The following is a 22,204-nucleotide window of genomic DNA, read 5'->3' as shown; positions in this document are numbered from 1 at the left end:
GGCCAACTCTCTGGTTGGCCACTTTACATTCAATAACGAGAGGGTCGTCATGCGCCCCCCTTACCCCTCCTAGATCCTCTTCAGTGATGACAATCTCAGGAAATGTATATTTGGACGGCCGTCCTTGGTGAACGGAATTTACATCTAACCGCCTTATATTATCTTTGTTGCCCCTAATAGTGGGGCCGCCTCCTGAGAAGCCGCCTGCAATGGTGTAGACGACTGCATCATCTGTATCGGAGCTGTCGACCTGTTGATTCTTTTTGGCCGACAGCTTTTTTGAGGAAGTGTTCCCCGTAGATTTCTTGACATAAGTGTCAAGATCACCTTGCTCAGCCAGGCGGTCTAGGTACCGCATGAGACTGATGCAATCATTGGTGTGATGACCAACGTCATCATGATAAGCGAAGATTTTATCTTGGTTCCGGTTGTTTGCAGAACCATTCATGGGGACCGGCTTCTCAATTGAGATCCGTCCCTTTATTTCTTTTAGGATAAACTGGTTATCCTTGTTAAACACATACTTTGGGGAGTATGGTTTGAATTATTTTTTCTTTTTCTGGGCCGGCTGTTTAGAGGAATCAGCCGCCCAGACCTCTTTTCTTTTCTCATCTTTGTTTGACGACTGTTTCTGTCGTCCTTCTCTTTTGTCGAACCTTTTCCCGTCCGACTGTTTTATCGTACACAGATCAGTCGCCTGTATATAGGCTTCTGCTTCAATCAAGGCCTCTTGAAGAGTCGCCACCCTTTTTCGAACCAAATCAAATTTGAAGGTAGACCCGTCTTTGAGACCTCTAAAAAAGTCGGTATAAGCTACCTCATCCGGTAACCCTTGAATCTGTATTCTCATCAGGTTGAACCGCCTGATGTAAGAGCGAAGCCCCTCCTTCTCGCCCTGCTGAATTGTTCCCAAATCAAGGGTCGTTTTCTTCGCAGGGATGTTCATGGCGAAGTTGGAGGCAAATAAGTAAGCAAGCGTCCTGAAGCTATTTACACAACCAGTCGGCAGGTTGCCGAACCATTGCTGTGCGATTCCTTTGAGAGTCGCTGGGAAACATTTGCACCAAGTGGGATCATCCAACCCTTGAAGGTACATCAGGTTGGTGAATGCCATCAGATGGTCTTCTGGGTTAGTAGTGCCGTCATAGGCGCCTACTAGTACATTTTTCACTTTAGCCGGCTGAGCGGCTTCAGTAATTTCCTTGGAGAAGGCCGACGGCTGTTCACCAAGTCTAAGCAACCGTAGCTGCCAGTCCATAGGTTGGACGTTTTTTGCTGTAGGTCCACCAAATGGAGGTGGCTACATAAAATACTGTTGTTGCGGCACAAATGGTAAGTTTGGTACCGCCTGGGCACTATGAAAGCCGGACTGACGGGAGGTGCCGCCTGACTGACTCTCATGGTACGACTGAGTATGCCTCATCGAGGCATTTCGCAAACTGTCTTGAAAGTCTGAAGTAGAAGCCGACTCTGACAATCGGTCACTCTTCTTCTGCTCTAGCAGTAGCCGAGCATCTGTGAATGTTTGCTTTGACCCGTGCGCCTGAATATGACGAACCGGTTTCCTATTTCCTGTAGGATAACGGAATTTTGTGAAATCAAGGGCAGGTGGCTCCCGCTTCCTAGATTTAGGATGAGGAGTCGCCTCTCGCCCTTGAACTGGCTTCCTCTTCTGTGAAGTGGAGGGTTTCTTGGCCGACTGCTCCTTGACTGAAGCAGGCGGCTTTTTGTTGATCAACTCTTGAATCTCTCCCTTGAAGTCCCTCATGAAGGTCATGAGTTCGTTCCTTGTGATGGGAGCAGACTCATCAGTCGGCTGTTGCCGAGCAGGCGGTGCGCCTGCTGGCTCGCTTCCTGTTTGAAGATGCTCCCGTTCCCTCTTTTCGGTATGACGGGTACGTCGGGCCCTTAGGGTCCCGTCTGGAGCTGTATGAGTTTCAACTTCAAATTCAATTTCGGTGTCATGGTCCGACTGAACTTGAGGGTCGTTTAGGGGACGCCTCTCTTCAGGATTCGGTACAGACTTGGATGCCATCTCTGAAGTACTCTCCCCACAGACGGCGCCAAATGTTTCGGGGTCTTCTGATGTCCTGCGGGAGAGTTACAATTCCGATACTGGAACCGGACGCCTGTACCTGCAAAATAACGGAGACTCCTGAGAGCTCCGCCTCCAACGGTCAAGTTAGTACTTGATTAAGGAGTAATAAGTGCGGAAATTAAAGTAATAAGGTCTCTCTAGGTGAGAGTGTTTAATGTTGGTAATCTGCTTTGTTAGCGAGATCAGCCGGTTATTAGTGTGTTCCGTAACGTTTCCGTTCTGTTCTTCTCCCCTCTTAATGAGGATTAATTAAGTATTTATAGTCTTGAGAAGCGTGCCACTCTTTAGGTTTAGGGTAAACCTAGGGCTGACCGGGCCTCTAAACAGGATTGGGCATTGTTGGCCGGTTTTCCCATTTGGCATGGGTGGACACGTGGCGTGTCTCAATTGGTCCGTAGAGGACGTATCTGTGATTGACACGTGGCAGGCTCCTATTGGCCTACGTGAAGGACACGCGGCGGAACCTGGTTGGTCCACTTGTCAGACGGTGATTGGTGGATAAAAATCCCCTAATCAAGCTTCCTCACAAGGTTGCAACAATAACTCACTATTAGCTTCAAATCTACTCTAGGAAGCAACACCTTATTACCACAAACAAGTAGACTAGGGCGTCAAGGTCCCAAAAGTTCTAAACACACTTTCTCGGCATACTCTATCGTAGGGTCAACCAAGCATATTCTCCAACCATGCACACCATTATCATATAGGAAGTCATTCATTCAAATATTTAAGTCCAAATGATATTATGTCCAATTCATAAGCGAATGTAACGAGAAAAACAAAACAATGCCTCAAACAAAATATACTTTTGGATTTTTATTCATTTTCAAAGTGAATAAAAAGAGAGAAGAAATTAGATGAGAAAATAAAAAGAAAAGGAAAAGTAAAAGAAAAGCGCAAAGATGCATGCTAAATTAAATAAATCCCAATCGACAAACAAGTGGGCATTCGACTACAACGCCAATGACCCCAAACAGCGTTACAGTGTTGATATCCAACATCCTCGAACTGTTCAACTCTTCCTAAACTATTCCTAATCTAAGCAAACAACAAAGAAAAATAAAGATGGAAAAGTAGAAAAATCTAACCAAGCGATCCAAGCTAGACTTTATATAAGAAGCATAGATAAGCTTACACCCCCATGTTGCTCCAAGAAGTAATAGGCTATATATAAAGAAAAATGTTAGTAACTTCAAAACAAAATCAACAAAATAAAAACTATACACTAACTAGAAAAAATTTGGATTATAGGGATTTAGACTCATGGGATTTGGATTGAAAGGAAGCACAATCATCATTATTCAAGTCAACATAAAAAATTAATCAAAAACTAAGAACCATCATCAGGATACTCATCAAAAATCAAAACATCAAGAATCATCAAAAAATATCATCATCAAAACAACAACCAACAAGATCCTCAAGGGCAAAAAGAAGGCACATGCACAACAAGGCGAGAAGACAACATACATATCTATAACAAGCACGCTCAAGACACCCACACCACTCCATAGACAAAGAAGAAAAGTCCTCCCAAGCTTGAAAGAGATCATCTTAACATTCCATCATACAATGCAAAGTATCAATCAATAAAGGGATGGAGGAAAAAATACAATTAAGGGACCGTTGGTCACTAGGACCGGCCCCACCTTCATCATCCTCCCTCTCATAGGAAAGCTAGACGGGGGTCCATAGGGATCCTATCCCCTAGTATAACCCGGTGGCCAACCATAATGACCTCGAAAGTTGTCTTGTTGCCAAGAGGTCAAGGGAGTATATTATGGGGGCAACTCAAGGGGGGCGGGGTGAGAGCTTGTTGTTGGAGAAACATACTTTGTTACATCTCCATGATCCCTCGCATGCATACTTGCATGCTCTTCATTTGCGTGTGCATAGCCACCAAATCTTGTTCGAATATGCCTTTCAAGCAAAGTTTCAAGCTCGTCATTTGTGCTTGCAAAGCCTCCAAATCCTTGTTGGAGCCTTGATGTTGTCGTCATCTTCGTCGTCGTCGTTCTTGTTCATCATTATCATCATACTCATCCTCCTCCTCAAAACCTAGTAACCGGTTGCTCAATGGCACAAACCAAACATTCAGAGCATCCCTATGCAAAGAGGTTAAATAAGGGTTCGGGAGATAGCACCGATGCTCATCCCTCACTAACAAATCAACTTGCTTAAATTGAGGGATGTCGAAGTAGATTTCGTTTGCATCACCAACAGGAGTGCATGAAGCAAGGTAGCGGGAGTAACCAAGCCTTGAAGCCAACCTAGTTACCATACTCCCACAAGTAATCTTGCACGTTCTCCTTCCTCCCACCACAGATACAAAACTCCTCATGAAGAGATTACCCATGTTCAACCTCCCTCGCCATGTTTCTCATGTTGCTAACCAAAGAACCATTAACTTAATCTTGGACATTTTACCCTAATCTTTCTTAGGGAAGACCGAATAACCCAAAAGCAATTGTAAAACACGAAGACATGGTTGGTAAATGTCACTAGCTAAAGAGTAGCGAGCGGTAAATTGCTCCATCCCCTAAGTTGCATTCCACCAAGCAAACTCCGCATATCCATTGAAATGTTCATGCCCGGGGAATAGAAGATCGGCATTGGGGTTAAATCTAGGGCCTCATTGAATTCTCTGAGGGAAAGGGTGTGAGGGACATTGAAAAGTTGGAATGATATCTGAAAGTCAGCGACGCCAATTGGAGTGGTAGAGAAAGAAGCTAGAAACTCGCTTGTGGGCTCGACATATGTTCGGTAGGCGGAATTTACAAATGTGCCTATCCGATGGTTTCCAAAAAGCGTCCTCAAATCCTCATTTATGCCTAATTTGTTCATGTCATCTCTATGATAATGGCGGGAGGGTCTAACTCTTCTTGATGTCGACGTGAATTTGTTTGTGCAATGGGTTTTGGAATTTTAGAGTTGTTAGAGGTAAGGGTTCATTGGAATTTTGTGTTTGAGGTTCATTCCGGGGCTCTTTAATCCTCACTTGGGGTTCCTTCCCCTTCCTTCTATTCGAAGACAAAGATATCAAAATTCTTGACATGATTAATCCACAAAGATGAAAACAAAACAACTCAACTTAACAATCACAAGCACCACCAACACCAATATTACCAACCACCATAATACTACTACTACAATCACCCCTATAAGGAGACGAGACCAACTTCAAAACTTCACCAAAGTGTCACCAAAGATGAACAATAATACTAAACAATCAACAACAACAAATTTTAAACATGAATGATTAGTAAACAATAACCACAAGAATCAACATTATCAATGCAATCATCAAAATACCCAAAATCAATATTACTACTATTCACAAGTATGAAATGATCAATTCTCATCCATATATGATAAAGCAAGCTAAAATAAGAGAAGAGAAGATGATTATACCATACAAGAAGCGAGATTAACCAAGTTTGGAGCACCAAATTACCAAAATTCAAAATTACCTAATTTGCTCTTCAATGGAGATTGAAGCATGAAGAAGAAGAAGAAATGGCGAGTAGTAGTATGGAAAATGGTAAATTTGAGGAGAATTGTGTATGAATTGATGGATTTGTGTGGGAAATTTGTGGATTAGGATGATGTTTGGGAAAATTTGAGGGTTAGGGTTTGATGTTTGGACTGAGAAATCGTACAAGTAGAAAGTTAAAACAATGAGAAATGAGGAAAAAGAAAGGAAAGAAGAAAGGAAAAACCTCGGCAGAGCTTGTGCGCGCCCGCGCGTGCCACCTGCACGCCCACGCGTGAGTCGCGCTGCTGATTTGCTCTCGGCATTTCTTTGGAGCGCCCGCACACTCCATCTACATGCCCGCGCACCCCTGTTATGCCTCTTACTTCTTATTAAAACCTCGTTCTAGGATTCTTCATTGCATTTACCTTCCATCACTTCGCTCAAAATCAAAGAATATTGAGCACACTCTCATTACAAACACCTAACACCCCTCCAAATGATGCTCATACTCAATCAAAAGAATCCAAATCACATGAAAACACCTTTCAAATACAAACAAAAAAATAAGTGAAGAAAATAGAAGATAAGAAAAGAGAAATGAAAAGAGAAAAGTTAGAGGGCTAGGTTGCCTCCTAGAAAGCGCTTTCTTAACTTCCTTAGCTTGACCCTACCTCCAAATCATGGAGGGTCAAAGAAAACCACCTTGTTCAAAGTGGTGGAGAAAGAAAAGTCATTTCCAAGCTTAGGCAAAACCACATCATGAGTAATATCATCTTCCACATAAAAACCGGATCAAACTTGTTATGATTCAACTTCTCTTTCTTTTTCTTGGAAATTCTCTTTCTCTTCTTTGTTTTCTTCTTTCTCGGGGAAAAAAAAACTCCTTACCATCAATGCCAATACTCAATTCATCATTCAAAGCAAGTTTAAATCAATCCGGCATCTCAATCATATCCTCAAGCCATGAGGTTTCTTTCTTGCCATCACTAACCAATTTGCTATCAATGCTTATAGAAGCATTGTCACAACATTCAATGACATCATTAGTAGACAACGAAAGAGTGCAAGAAATGCCATTCAAATGAAGCGAATTAATGCACATAATTCCTTGCATAAAAGAAAGGGATTCATGCATAGGTTTAAGCTTGAAACTAGCTGATTCATTACCAACACACAAGGTAATAATGCCACCCTTCACATCTATCAAGGCACCTGAAGTTGCTAAGAATTGTCTCCCTAGAATGATAGGAATGTTGTCATCTTCCGAAAACTCTAGCACAATGAAGTCAACGGGGATAGTAAACTCTCCTACCTTGAGGAGGACATCCTCCATTCTACCCTTGGGGAACTTAATAGAACGGTCGGCAAATTATAGGGTCATGTTGGTTGGGAGGAGCTCGCCTAGTTTAACCTTTTTAAAGACGGAATACGACATTATGCTAACACTAGAACCAAGGTCACAAAGATCATTTTGAAACACTTTTCCATTGACGTTGCAAGGTATTGAAAAATTGCCCGGATCTTTTATCTTCTTAGATAGGTCATTGTGGATAAGAGAACTACAACACTCCCCAACCTTTACCGAGTCAACCTCATTACACTTTCTTTTTCCACTCAAGATTTCCTTAAGGAACATAGAATAGTTTTGCATTTGTTTTAAAGCATCGGTGAAAGGGATAGAAAGATGAATTTCCGTAAGGATGTCAAGAAATCTTCCAAATTGATCATCAATCTTGCTCCTCAAGAACTTTTGTGGATAGGGAAGTTTGGGTTTGATCACATCATTTTGCACACTCTCTCCGATTTTGACCTTCTCATTAGAAACCTCACACTTTTTGCAAGACACATCATGCTCATCATCATTGAATGAATCACTCACCTTCTCATCTTCTTGACTCTTCCTAGAAACACTCTCTTCAAGGATCTTACCATTCCTAGTAGTGATAGAATAGTCCGGTTTCTTAGGTTCAATCCCTTGAGAGGGTAGAGAAGTAGAACTAGTACTCTGTTTCAAAGTGTTAGGTAGTTCAGTGATTTGAGTTTTAAGTATCTTACTATGTGTCATCATTTCATTGAATTTCTTATCACTAACCGTCATGTATGTGTTCAAAATCTTGGCTTTATTTTCAAATATATATTCCAAATTAGACATTAGAAGAAAATAAGATTGAGCATAGGAATTATCACCTTGACCTTGGGTCTTTGGAGAAAAATCGGGTGTGGGACCCCTTTGAGCATCGTTTTGAAAATTTCCCCTATTTTGATTGTTACAATTACCCCTATTTTGAATTTGGCCATAGCTTTGATTATGGTTACCATAACCTGATTATTATGACCATAACTTGGCCTTGGTTTTTTCCACTATAACCTTGGTTATTACAGTTACACCGAAAACCTTGGTTTCCTTGGCTCCTATAACCACTACCTTGGTTATAGTTGTCAAAATTGTCTTGGTTCTTATAGTTCCTATTCCCTTGGCCTCTTTGATTATCAAACCTTGAGCCATTGTTGTTATTAGACACATAATTCACATGATCACTCTCATTACTATCAAAATCATCATATCCATCTGAAAAAGCATGAGAGCAATTAGAAGAATCATGCTCATACAAACCAGATATATCACAAAACAAGCATCCGCTAGGCATGTTATTGGAAGTAGAAAGAGGAGTAGAGTTGGAAGATGTATCTCTCCCCTTATTTTGAGAGGGAAGAGTAGGTGTTAGAGATGAAGCACTCTCCTTCCCTAGATTTGAAATTTGTGAGGATAAGTTGTTGTTAGCATTGAGGTGATCAACAGAATAAACCGTAGAGCCACTCTTGCATGTTGATTCTTACTTACTATCTTGGAAACCCATGTAATGCCTCACTACATTTTCAATGATATCCACAACTTCCTCTTCCGTTTTGTTCATAATGTGTCCTTCGGCTCTCGCAACATGACAAGACTACCCTTGATGGCTTAGTGTTGGGTTTCGTAGTGACCCTCACTACGCGGAAAGAAACCCGCCAAGACCCGCTCCCATAATAAATGCAATTAACAAGCAAAACAAAATTGAAACACAAGAAAGGATAAAAGATTATACCTTTGACGCGTGCTTCGCTCAACAATGAGCTCTTACTTGAACCCCGAAAATACGAGGTCTCCAACGGGATCGTAACCTCGAACCCGACCCAAGCTTCCAAAGTCTCGAAGGTTAGTCGAGACCTGGACAAATAAAACTATGAGTTTTACGAATCAAGGTTTACTCAAATCAAGAGTTTCGTTTTAATTCCACTCAAGGTTGTATCTTTCCCAATACCCATGCCTTTGGTATTTATAGGGAAATGCACCCTTGAACTTGATTTTCCAACCAATGTGGAAGAATGAATAATTTTAATAATTAATTTATTTCCAAAATAAATTAATAATTAAATCAATCACAATGCAACAAGTGTGAATGAGAGAGAGAGAGTTAGGTGAGGACCAAAGGCTTGGGGGGGACCATTGCCTTGATCCCCAAGCCATTGCTCCAAGCAATGGTCCCTACTCACCACAAAACCGCCTCAAGCAAGGGCTGCTGGGCTGCTGCCAGCTAGCACACCAGCTAGCAGTACCAGCTAGCCCAACTAGCTAGCACCAGCCCAGCCGGCAGCCTCACATCCCAGCCAGGCAATGCGTGCTGGCGCTGGGCGATGCTTGTGCTACTGCTACGTGCCAGTGCCAGGCGCTGCTAGCTGCTAGCGCTGGTGTTGGCCCTTTCCTCTCTCGCCATCGCACACGCACACGCCCTATCTCATAGCCAGCAAAGCCAGGCCATCATACGCATAGCCCAGCCAGCGCACTCACGCACGCAAGGCCTAGCATATGTGCTGCTAGCGAGCCACGCATGCTAGGCTTGGTGCTGCTTGCTAGCTCTTCCTCGCATACACTCGCATGTTGCTGTTGCTGCGGTGCCCTCCATGCATATGCACACGCACACAAGGCTTAGCATGGTGTTGTGCCTGTGCGAGGGGCCTGCGATGGTGCCTAGCACCCAGGCACGCATGCTGCGATGTAGTGCCATGCGAAGGCACGCATGTGCGCAGCCATGCTGCTTTGATGGTGCGATAGGCTAAGGCACAAGCACACGCACACACGCACAGGCCTAGCCATGCGATGGTGTTGCGCTTGTGCTACGATGGTGCGACGGGCTGCGATAGTGCCTACGCACATGCACACACACATGGGTGATGTTCTTGGTGTGAAAGGGCAGCGATGGTGCCTAGGCATCATGCTAGGGTTGCGATAGCGCCTAGGCACTCATGCCTCGCCTAGCACACACATGGTGCGCCTAGGCATGCGATGAGCTAGCCTAGCCTAGCTACGGCCACGCTCATACTTGTTGCTTGTGATTTTGCGACACTCGGTCTCGACGCCCTAGGCTCAATATCCGACGTCTTTGTTCATAAAACTTTGTCGACTCATTAAATCCTTTGGATTAATTCGTCGTCTCGGATCGGTTGTTCGATTGGGTTCGACCTGAAGGGTTCAGTTAAGATTAAGCTGTAGTATTAATTGTACCTTAATATTACTGATCGGAAGCGGCCTCCACCTAGGAATTCCGATCACTTGACCTTACTGAATAATTAGCTCTGTAATAATTCTGAACCCTCTATCAGAATAATACACTTGTTGGAAGGATACTATTCCTTTTAATCTCCCACTTGTCCTTCCGGACAACTGTGCATGCAGTGTGTAGCCCATTTCCTATGTCGCTTAATGTCTCTTCGTGAACTATAAGGTAAGATTCATCGTCATCCTTATTACGTTCAGATGTGTTTCTCGATCTCCGAGTTCGACTGTCAATAAACAAATGATTTTTAAAATCCATCTGAGCACGGCCATGCATTTTCGCAGTCTCGCTCATCGAGCGGCCTTGTAAACAACAAAGGCATATTCCCTATTGTTAATAGGGGGACATTCCCAGTCTTGTATTATAAGTTTCTCTCACTAAGAGGACCTAATCTCCCGAGTGTTCCCGTTATGATACCCAGTTACGGCAAATGTTAGGAAACATCAAAGAAACTAGTTCTCAAACAAGAAAACTTCACAATACTCATGGCCGAGGAAACGAGTTCCGATAGCTTATAATGAGAAATGTACTTATGGCAATTTTGAATCTCTTAAAGTACTCTCATAGGTCGATCCAGTGCAGTTCCAAACTGGCACCTGTGCAAATGATTTATGACCATCATGTCCTTGCAACACAAGAAACGGTGCTGTAAATCATACTACACCCTAATCCCTGGTGGTCATCGATCGTCCATCATTTAGATGACCTCGATTAGGGATAGTTTTCGATTTAAATATTTAATGTTCACTTAACAGGTGTTTCTTTATCCAAGACATGGTCTTGATACCCTGTTTTGAATATTTCCATAAATCGAATGGACTCATTATTTAAATCTAAACCACAATTAAATAGTAATGGAGTGAATGATAATTTTGCTCAAAAATTAATTACTTCATTAATGAATGGTTTCAATACAACGTCTCACATTAAAACAACTACAGGGAATTTCAAAGCCAGTCTCCAACGTGCTTGATTCCCATTGCCTCAACGTGCTTGTTGTGTTTCACTTGAGGCAAAGGTTTAGTCAAAGGATCGACCATGTTATCATCCGTGCTGATCTTATAAATTCTGATTTCACCTTCGGATTTCCATTCCCTTATCATGTGAAATTGCCTTTGGACATGTTTGACCTTCTGGTGCTCTCTTGGCTCTCTAGTCTGAGCGTTAGCTTCATTGATGTCACAATAGAGATCTATCAGACCCTTGATGGAGGGTACAACCCCAAGTTCACTTACGAACTTTCGAATCCAAACAGCCTCCTTAGAAGCTTCTGAACCAGCCAAGTATTCGGCTTCAGTTGTAGAGTCTGCAGTTGTGCTCTGCTTGGCACTCTTCCAGCTAAATGCTCCTCTATTTAGGCAAAATATGTACCCTGACTGTGACTTGAAGTCGTCTTTGTCAGTCTGGAAGCCAGCGTCAATGTAACCTTCAACAACCAGATCTTTGTGGCTACCATAAACCAGGAATTTATCCTTATTCCTTTTCAGGTACTTTAGGATATTCTTGTTCGCAGTCCAGTGCGCCTCTCCTGGGTTTGATTGGTATCGACTCGTAGCACTCAAGGTATACGAGACATCTGGCCTGGTACATATCATGGCATACATGATCGACCCAATTAGCGAAGCATATGGGATCTGATACATTCTCTCTTGCTCAACAGGTGTTTGTGGACATTATTTCTTGCTGAGAGTTACGCCATGAGACATGGGTTGATGCCCTATCTTGGCATTCTCTATGTTGAATGTGCCAGTACTTTATCAATGTACTTTGGCTCAATCCAATAATCCTCTTAGATATATCCCTGTAGATCTTGATGCCCAATATGTACTATGCCTCTCCTAAGTCCTTCATTGAAAAGTACTTTCCCAACCAGCCCTTTACGGACTCCAGTAATTTTGTGCTGTTTCCAATAAGCAGTAAGTCATCGACATACAGGACTAGGAATGCGATGTTACTCCCACTGACCTTCTTGTATACACAAGATTCATCTGGATTCTTGATAAATCCAAACTTGCTGATGGCTTCATCAAGTCGTATATTCCAATTCCTGTTGGCTTGCTTTAGTCCATAAATGGACTTCTCAAGCTTGCAGACCTTTCCAGCGTTGCTCGGATCGACAAAACCTTCTGGCTATGTCATGTACACAGTTTTTTCCAAAATCCCATTTAGGAAGGTGGTTTTGACATCCGTTTGCCATATTTCATAATCGTAATATGCAGTAATTGCTAGAATAATCCGGACAGACTTTAGCATTGCAACTGGTGAAAAGGTTTCATCATAGTCAATCCCGTGGACTTGCCTATAACCTTTTGCCACTAGTCTAGCTTGGTATATCGATACATTTCCATCCTTGTTTGTCTTCAATTTTAAGATCCATTTGCAACTAATGGGTGTGTAACCCTCGGGCAAATTCACCAAGTCCCAGACTTGATTTTCAGACATGGAGTCCATCTCGGATTTCATGGCTTCTTGCCATTTAGCAGAGTTGGGGCTCGTCATAGCTTGCTTGTATGTCTCTGGCTCATCTTCATCCATAACTAGGATGTCCTGATCATCGGTAAAGACAATACCAAGGTATATGTTTGGATGAGATCTTTGTCGTTGCGACCTACGAAGGGTAATAGGTTGAGCATTTACATTGTCTGTTTGATTCTGACCAATCTTCCCAGCTGCTTCCAAAGCACTTAGATTGTCATTTTTATCAGGTTGACATTGTTGCTCGTCCTCTCGAACTTCGTCGAGTTCAATTTTCCTCCCACTTGTCACTTTGGAAAGGTGTTCCTTCTCAAAAAAAGACACCGTCACGAGCAACAAACACATTGTTCTCGGATTTATTGTAGAAGTAATACCCTTTGGTTTCTTTTGGATATCCCACAAAGAAACACTTATCTGATTTTGGGTGAAGTTTGTCTGAAATTAATCGCTTGACATATGCTTCGCATCCCTAAATCTTGAGAAAAGACAACCTAGGAGGTTCCTTAGTCCATAATTCATATAGAGTCTTTTCAACAGCTTTTGACGGAGCGCGGTTCAGTGTTAGTGTTGCGGTTTGTAGCGCATGTCCCCAGAAAGAGATAGGAAGTTAACTATGACCCATCATTGATTGAACCATGTCTAACAAGGTTCGATTCCTCCGTTCGGGTACTCCGTTCCATTAAGGAGTTCCGGGAGGTGTCAACTCAGAAAGAATACCATTTTCTTTCAAGTGATCGTCGAATTCATGTCTCAAATATTCGCCACCTCGATCTGATAGAAGTGCTTTAATTTTCTTGCCAAGTTGATTCTCAACTTCTTTCTGAAATTCTTTGAATTTCTCAAAGGATTCAGATTTATTCGACATTAAGTAGATATAGCCATATCTACTAATGTTTGTTAACGAAGTTGAACATTTAGATTTCTTAGTTAACGGTATCAAGTTTTGTCTAATCATATGTAAAAACATGCAATTTCCATTGAACATATACTTGGAAGACAATTTTTAAACAACTATTGTCAAAGTCTTACATGCAAAATAACTAGGTGTCCAACACCATAGATCATAGTATGCTCAAAAGCATGATGAAAAACTAAGATTAGTTTAATAACTAGGTGTCCAACACCATCTTCGTCGTCTACTTGTCCATGCACCAACACTTGATAAGCTTCTCACTTAGTCCTTGAAAAGGCAACATTAAGTGACTTATACTTGGTATCCAATACCTATGATAAGCTTAATTCACAAGTGTTTAGGAAGATACCTGAGGCAGATGCTCCATTGTTCTCCTCTTCTTCCTTGAAGAGCTTGCATTCTCTTTTGTAGTGGCCTTGCCCACCATAATAGAAGCAACGCATCTTCACCTTGACCTTCTTGAACTCCCTTCTCCTTGCTCTTATGGGCCTCTCGGTCATTCCACATGCGGTGGCTCGGCTAAGTAGTTGCACCACCTCCATTAAGGAGCGTGTCTCCTTTCCTGTAGCTATATGCACTCTAAGTGCATCATAGCCCGAGTGGACCGAAGCAAGCAAGATATGCCCCGCCATCTCGTCCTCCAATGAGATTCCGAGAAGCCGCATGTGTTTGAAGAGCCTAGTCATTCCAAGCACATGAGGTCGAAGGGGCATGTCGGGTCTCAATTTTGCATTGTAGACCTTGGTCCAAAGCCGAGGACTTTCTTTAGCAAGACATCCCACGTTTGGTGGCTTTATCCTCATGTTTGAGAGTGACCTAGTCAAGTCAAACACGAGTCCATCAAAGTTGCCATTGTCACTCTTGGTAACTCTTACATTGACAACGTCCTCAAGTTCTTTGAGGAACATGTCCGGAAGGTAGGAGGAAAGAGTTTCCTTCCAATCTTCCGGGATGGAATTTGCCATAAGTCGTGAGACCCTTTTGCAATTGGAAGACCATTCTTCATAAGCCTCATCGGTCATAATCCCTTTGGCAAAGAAGCTTGGAATAAGAGTATCAAGAATATACTCCAAGTAACAATTCCGGAGAGTTCTCTTGCGTTCCTCCTACTGTTCCTTGAAGTTGACCAAGTTTAAAGAAAAGGTCAATTTTTCGAGGAGTTCCGGGCACATTTGGTTATTGTTTGAGTTACTTGAAGACATTGTTCTAAAATTGAAAGAATTTGAAATGAAAAACCATTCATAAATCAATAAGTTGAAATTTAAAAGCGTTCATGCATATTTTCAATCTTATTGAGCATTTTATCCACGCATTAATAAATTGTCCCTTATGAGCGAGAATAAAATGATTCCGAGATCCCAAAGATTAAGAAATGGTTAAGCATGCTTTGGCTTGTCTTAATCATTAAATAACTTAAGGTAAGCAATCCAATTGGGAATAGCTCCAAGCTACTCTCGGTTTGATAAAATGTCGCATCTAATGCATCCTTGACATTTTATCTCTTTTGCCACGACTTCTACGGACTCCTTACTGATATCGTTGAGCTTAACCAAGACAACTTGTATACCTAGTATACCTTACGTTCCAAAAGAAGTAGTGATGCCTCGCTTTGGCGTAGCCCATCACATACGCGCATTAGTTCAGTAAGTGTTGTTCTTGGAACGACAAATTTTAGCTCAATATTATTAAGGGACCTAGGGTTTCTATGTTAGTTTGATTTAAGTAAACTTAACTAATCGTCGCAACATATAGAAATCCCTTGAAATCTAACATTCATATATAACAACAATATATATATATATAAAGAATAAAAATAGATGCATTTGGCAACTAGCATGACCCCTTGAAATCTTCAATTTCCATGGGTCTTCATCTTGGCTCGTCTTCATCGAAATGCCGTCTTGAGACATCTTGGCCAAAATAAAATAACTAGCTAGTACGACTAAGATTAATCTATTAGTACAAAAATACTTAACGGTTCGCAGACCGTATTTAGATTTACAAAAATACATAACGAAACGCAGTCTGTATTCTCTATCCTAGTCGGGCCCCACTAGTTGCCATTTTCAATAACCTGTTTTGAAAACAATCTTCCATTCACCCATTCACTATTTGTGAATGGCCCATGCAAATTACGAAATACATAATTAAACAAGCAAAACTAGTAACTAACTTAGGTGGTTAATCCAATTAACGCGCCTAATTAAAACTAGTCAAAATTGTTTAATTCATTATTTCTAAACGCAAATTGCTCACGTAATTAACTAAGCTCCCACTAAATTCCGCATCCATACTTAATTAATCCGATTAATTAAGTCGGCATAACCCATAATTTGTCAAAGTCAAAATTTTGCAAAAGCCGAAAAAATCGAGGTCTAACCTTATTAAAATAATTACATAAAAAATTTAAAACGGCAAAAAATTTCGCAAAATTTCATAGCTCAAAATCAAGCAAAAACCCCACACAAGCACTTGGTGGGTACGCACCATGGCTGCTAGGCAGCCCACGCCTTGTGCAATGGTGCGTGATGCTAGAATGATGCGCCCAGCACAATAGGCCACGGTTCTAGCACCAGCAGCTCGCCAGGCATGCTACGCATGGTGGCTAGCAAGCTGGCGCCTACCAGAAAGTGGTGCGCTCGGCTGGTGCTTGCTGCCATGCTGCCCAGCAGCATCCCCTCGCAAGCCAGCCCCTTGCCACTGCTCCACGCACATTAGCCCCAAGCCTCCCCGCCACACAGCAGCCACTCAAGGCACACCCCTGTGCGCTCGATTTGCATGCCATTTCTCGGGATTTTATTCCCGATTTATGTGTGACATAAAATTAATCTAAATTTATTTTAGAATTAATTTAAGGACAAAATGAAAATAAAATAAGTCCAACTTAATTAAATTCAATTTAACGGTGCACAAGCCTAAATCATCCAAAATTTATTTTGAAATAATTTAGGTCTTCCTTTATGCTTAAAATTGAAATAGCTATGTCCATAATTAATTTTGCCAATATGCAAATTAATAATGGGAGTAGGAAAAATAAATTAACCATCTAATGATAAAAATTTTCCAACTTTCATGCTTGTGTAAAATAACAAGATTACATCTTCTAATATGAAGATTAATCAAAATTTTACTCACAAGTATTTGAACTTCATGGATTTTAATCAACCAAACAGAAAAATCCAAACTTTGTTCAATATGGAATTTAGGGTTAGAGTTCCTATCATTTAAACCTTTAAAGATTATAACTTTAACATACTTGGGAACTTAAAATTACACATTCACATCAAACATTCTGACATTATTGCAATTAGTTTGCAAAATTGTGAAATATCAAGTTTATGTGAAAAAGGCATATCAACTCAAGCACTAATTAAAACTCCATAATTATGCTTAAGGATATTTAAAATAGCAGTAGATTAGGGATGCAATAATGCATTTAATCTAACCTTTTAATGCTTGCATTAATCAAGGCCTAAAAAAATTTAAAATTTTCGTTGAAAAACGAAAAAACCCCAAAAACTTGGGTTTCTGGTTCGTATTTGGCTTTTGGACAGCCTTTAAAAAGAGTTGAATCTGTTTCAGAATGTCGATTCCACCCAAAAATCACTATTTTTGAGCCAAAATCTGGGTTCGACAGCCAGATCGATAAAAATACGAGTTTTAAAATTAATTAAAACGAGCTTCTAATCTAATTAGAAAAGCAAAACCAGAAATTAAATCTTACTTTAAAACACCTTAATTAATCAATAATTACAAAAATTAAAAGGAACGTGGCTCCGATACCGCTGTTGGGTTTCGTAGTGACCCTCACTACGCGGAAAGAAACTAGCCAAGACCCGCGCCCCATAATAAATGCAATTAACAAGCAAAACAAAATTGAAACACAAGAAAGGATAAAAGATTATACCTTTAACGCGTGCTTCGCTCAACAATGAGCTCTTACTTGAACCCCGAAAATACGAGGTCTCCAATGGGATCGTACCCTCAAATCCGACCCGAGTGTCCTAAGTCTCGAAGGTTAGTCGAGACCCCGACAAATAAAACTATGAGTTTTACGAATCAAGGTTTACTCAAATCAAGAGTTGCCTTTTAATTCCACTCAAGGTTGTATCTTTCCCAATACCCATGCCTTTGGTATTTATAGGGAAATGCACCCTTGAACTTCATTTCCCAACCAATGTGGGAGAATGAATAATTTTGATAATTAATTTATTTCCAAAATAAATTAATAATTAAATCAATCACAATGCAACAAGTGTCAAGGAGAGAAAGAGAGTTAGGTGAGGACCAAAGGCTTGGGGGGGACCATTGCCTTGATCCCCAAGCCATTGCTCCAAGAAATTGTCCCCACTCACCACAAAACCGCCTTAAGCAAGGGCTGCTGGGCTGCTGCCAGCTAGCTAGCAGCCTCGCATCCCAGCCAAGCAATGCGTGCTGGCGCTCGGCGATGCTTGTGTTGCTGTTGCGTGCTAGTCCTAGGCGCTGCTAGCTGCTGGCGCTGGTGCTGGCCCTTACCTCTCTCACCATCGCACACTCACACGCCCTATCGCATAGCCAGCACAGCCAGGCCAGCATACGCATAGCCCAGCCAGCGCACTCATGCACGCAAGGCCTAGCATGCGTGCTGCTAGCGAGCCACGCATGCTGGGCTTGGTGCTGCTTGCTAGCTCTTCCTCGCATACACTCGCATGCTGTTGCTGCTGCGGTGCCCTCCACGCATACGCACACGCACATAAGGCCTACGATGGTGCCTAGCACCAGGAACGCATGCTACGATGCAGTGCCATGTGAAGGCAAGCGTGTGCGCAGCTATGCTGCTGTTATTGTGCGATAGGCTAAGGCACAAGCACACGCATACACGCACAGGCCTAGCCATGCGATGGTGTTGTGCTTGTGCTGCGATGGTGTGATGGGCTGCGATAATGCCTACGCACATGCACACACACATGGGTGCTGTGCTTGGTGCGATAGGGCAGCGATGCTGCCTAGGCACTCATGCCTCGCCTAGCACACCATGGTGCGCCTAGCACACACATGGTGCGCCTAGGTTTGCGATGAGCTAGCCTAGCCTAGCTACGGCCACGCCCATACTTGTTGCTTGTGATTTTGCGACGCTCGGTCTCGACGCCCAAGGCTCGTTATCCGACATCTGTATTCGTAAAACTCTGTCGACTCATTAAATCCTTCGGATTCATTCGTCGTCTCAGATTGGTTGTTCGATTGGGTTCGACCCGAAGGGTTCAGTTAAGATTAAGTTGTAATGTTAATTGTACCTTAATATTACTGATCGGAAGCGGCCTCCACTTAGGCATTCCGATCACTTGACCTTACTAAAGAATTAGCTCTGTAATAATTCTTAACCCTCTATCAGAATAATACATTTGTTGAAAGGACACCATTCCTTTCACTTTAAACACCATTAAAGATTTGAATGATTTGGTAGGTAAGAATTCCACGGTGAGGATACTCTCTTTGATAATCCTTGTAACTTACCCAAGCTTCATAGAGGCTTTCATTGGATCTTTGCTTGAAACTTTGGATAAGTGCTCTTGCCTCTGCTGTTTGCTTTTGGGAGTAAAACCAGGATAGAAATTCCTTAGTAAACTCATCCAATGTCCTTAATGAGTTCAACTTGACTTCTTTAACCAACCATTCCAAGGCACGCCCTATGAGAGAAAAGGGAAAAAGCTTCAAACGAATGAACTCTTGCAAAACTCCGTTCACTTTGATATTGTTGCAATACTTCTCAAATTCATTGAGGTGGTTTAGAGGACTCTCGTGCTTGGCCCCACTAAATTGTCGCCTCTCTATCAAAGTGATTATTGCCGGTCTTATTTTAAAATTGTTAGCCGGTGTTGTAGGTGGAGCAATCCCTCTTTCGAACATATATGCACCCGGAATCCCTAATTCCTTCAATGCCACTCTTGGGTTTTCTCCCATTCTTTCTTGTTCTTCTTGTCTAGGAAGACTTGAGGCCTAGAAACTCTTATCTTTGTAATTGTCCTCTCTAAATCCAAATCAAATGGCACTAGAGAACGACCACGTGCTCTGTGCATACAATCTCAAAAGAAACTATTAGTAGCACGACTACAATTGTAGCCAAAAAGGGAAAAATCTTTTTGTGTTTTTTAAAATAAAATGAAATAGACTCAACAACCATAGCAAACAACTATGCCATTCCCCGGCAACAGGCGCTAACTGATAAGAGGGTCTTAACACGTCGTTAAATGCTTAAAACCTTATCAACAAAATTCATAAACACTCGGCTAATCTTAAACCAAGCATAAGGTAAGTCAAGGGTCGAACCACGAGGAATGGGAGAAAGGTTACTATAGCCTAAGGTTAAGCTATTTTGAAGAATAAGAAGGATGTTGAATATGACTAACTATGGTATCAAATAGCTAGACTAAGAGGGAATTCAATATCAAAAACACTAGGAATAGGATCCACAAACAACCAAGATGGTTATGCCAATTGAGGGGAAATCAACCAACCAAATGTTGTAAAGGAGCATAGTAATTGCAATTAAGAGAATTCAAAAGGTTATCTCCTAGAAGTCAAGCAAGGTTTCCACAATGAATGATTAGTAAAAAAAATCACAAATTAAATTCAATTAATAAAAGTAATCCCTAAATCAATGGTTCGTGTCATTAGAGATCAGAATCCAAGCTTGCTTGAAAATCAAGATTAGCTACTTTTCCACAATTCAAACACATGCACAATTCTATCAACCAATTTAATCACAACATTCAATCAATAAAATCCATCAATTAGAAATAATCCATCTTTCCTGCATGCTTCACCATCTCCCTAGCAAGGAATCTACTCACTAAGCATGTTAAAATTGAAGAACAAAACTAAACTAATCATCAAAATCATCATCATCATTACAAAACAAACAATAAGGAATCAAACCAATCAATAAACTTGATATTTAAACAATTAATCAAAATAAAATGCAAAAGATTTAATTAAGAAGAAGAAGAGTCTTACAAACTTTGAACAAATCAAAGAAATTATGCTTGCATTCAAAGTATAAGGAAATCAAATGTAAAAATCATCCAATTCTCTCAAGTTTCTCTCTCTAAATTGTAAGAACTAGAAAACTAACTCCCAAAACTTCTCTCTCTAGCCTCTTTAATGAATTGAATGAGAATTCACTCTTCCTAGAATAACTAACTAAAGAGAAATAAAATGGACGTCCAAAATAAACCCGTACAGGGGCGCCATCTCTACAGAATGCACGATCGCAAAATATGGAGTACGGAAAAGGGACCTCAGGTGGCGCGCCTGCGCGTGGAGTGTGCGCGCCCACATCCGATGAATGTGCGCCCGCGCTACTAGAGCAGGGGACTTCGTTCGTGCATTTTTCGATGCGAGAGGTACACTCCTCTTGATCTTCATTGGGGATGGATTTCCCTAAATGAGTTTACGATGGGTTCAACACCATACTTTTATTTGAGCGAAGCATGAGGGCGCAAGCCTCAAGTCTTGGAGTAAGCCATGCCTTGCTTTGTGAGCTATATGAGACCTTTCACCTTGCACTTTGAGGATCTTCTAACCCGAGGAGTCATTATGAAGGGTCTTGGACGTCATGTTAGACCTAAAGTAAAGAAAGGAAAACAAGTAAAAGGGAAAAGATGATAAAATACACGAAAATACAAGAAAAAGGTAGAAAAGACTAGAATGAGACCAATAGAGAATAAAAGACTAAGACTAGGGGAAAAAGCATAAAGAAAGCAATTAAAGCAACTAAAATCATCCTAAAATAATCAACTTCTTATCTATAAGAATTTTTATGTTTCTCCATAAGCCAAACCTTTTTCTAACTTTTTGTGAAAACACATTCCAGTTCCTACATGCAATGCTTATCTCAATCCACCAATGAATTTCTTGAGCTTAATTTCAAATCTAGCATTATTTAGATTTACAAAACCCTTAGACTATATCCATAGTCTATTCCAAAATCTCTTTTTATGGAAGGCGGTTTTGATATCTATTTTTCCATATTTCATATGCCCTATTTTTCTAGAATAATCACGAATAGACTTAAGCATTCCGATTAGTGAATAGGTTTTATTAAATCAACGGCCTGAATTTAATTATAACCTTTTTAACCAATCTAGCTATATATGCATATACATTTCCATATTTGTTAGTTTTCTCTTTGACAACTTATTTGCAATTGATGAGTCTTTACCCTTCAAGCAAATTAATCAAGTTTCAAACATGATTTTCAAACATGGAGTATTTTCGAATTTTATTGCCTCTAATATTCGGAATTTTGATTTGTCGTAGCTAATTTACAAGACACCATTTCCTCACCATCTAATGGTAAATAATATGCTTGTAAGTCTTAGGTTTATTTCTAACTTAATAGAAATTTATAGGATTCAATCCAAGCCTTTGGTGAATTCTATACCTATATGGGGTAATTGCATCAAATACTGAGTTTTAAGGTGCTTTCAAAGCCCTTTAATTATATTGATCTTACTCCAATACTTCTAAAGTTTTGTGAGTAATGAATTCTCTCTTAAGGCACTTGTAAAGTCCTTTGAGTATAATTGATCAATCATTCTCATGATTCCCTTCTAAAGTCATCCGAGATTCTCTGTTGTAGTTTGTTGCTAATCTTGATGGTCATCGAG

General features: G+C 41.0%; 1 protein-coding gene across 1 annotated transcript; it reads right to left on the bottom strand.

Moving 5' to 3' along the window:
* Positions 1–6,942: 6,942 nt before the first annotated feature.
* Positions 6,943–7,671, bottom strand: LOC110692185. Its single transcript, XM_021869184.1, has one exon. The coding sequence runs from the start codon at positions 7,669–7,671 to the stop codon at positions 6,943–6,945; it is 729 nt and encodes a 242-aa protein (XP_021724876.1).
* Between the last annotated feature and the right edge of the window lie 14,533 nt (positions 7,672–22,204).

Source organism: Chenopodium quinoa, unplaced genomic scaffold, assembly GCF_001683475.1.
Source record: "Chenopodium quinoa cultivar QQ74 unplaced genomic scaffold, ASM168347v1, whole genome shotgun sequence".
Lineage (NCBI taxonomy): Eukaryota > Viridiplantae > Streptophyta > Magnoliopsida > Caryophyllales > Amaranthaceae > Chenopodium > Chenopodium quinoa.
Note: the sequence above shows the minus strand (reverse complement) of the source record. Positions and strands in the feature narration are given on the sequence as shown.

What these genes read in the sequence shown, in the direction of transcription:
- LOC110692185 (XM_021869184.1), bottom strand. Translation starts at nt 7,671, where the DNA reads ATGACGGTTAGTGATAAGAAATTCAATGAAATGATGACACATAGTAAG.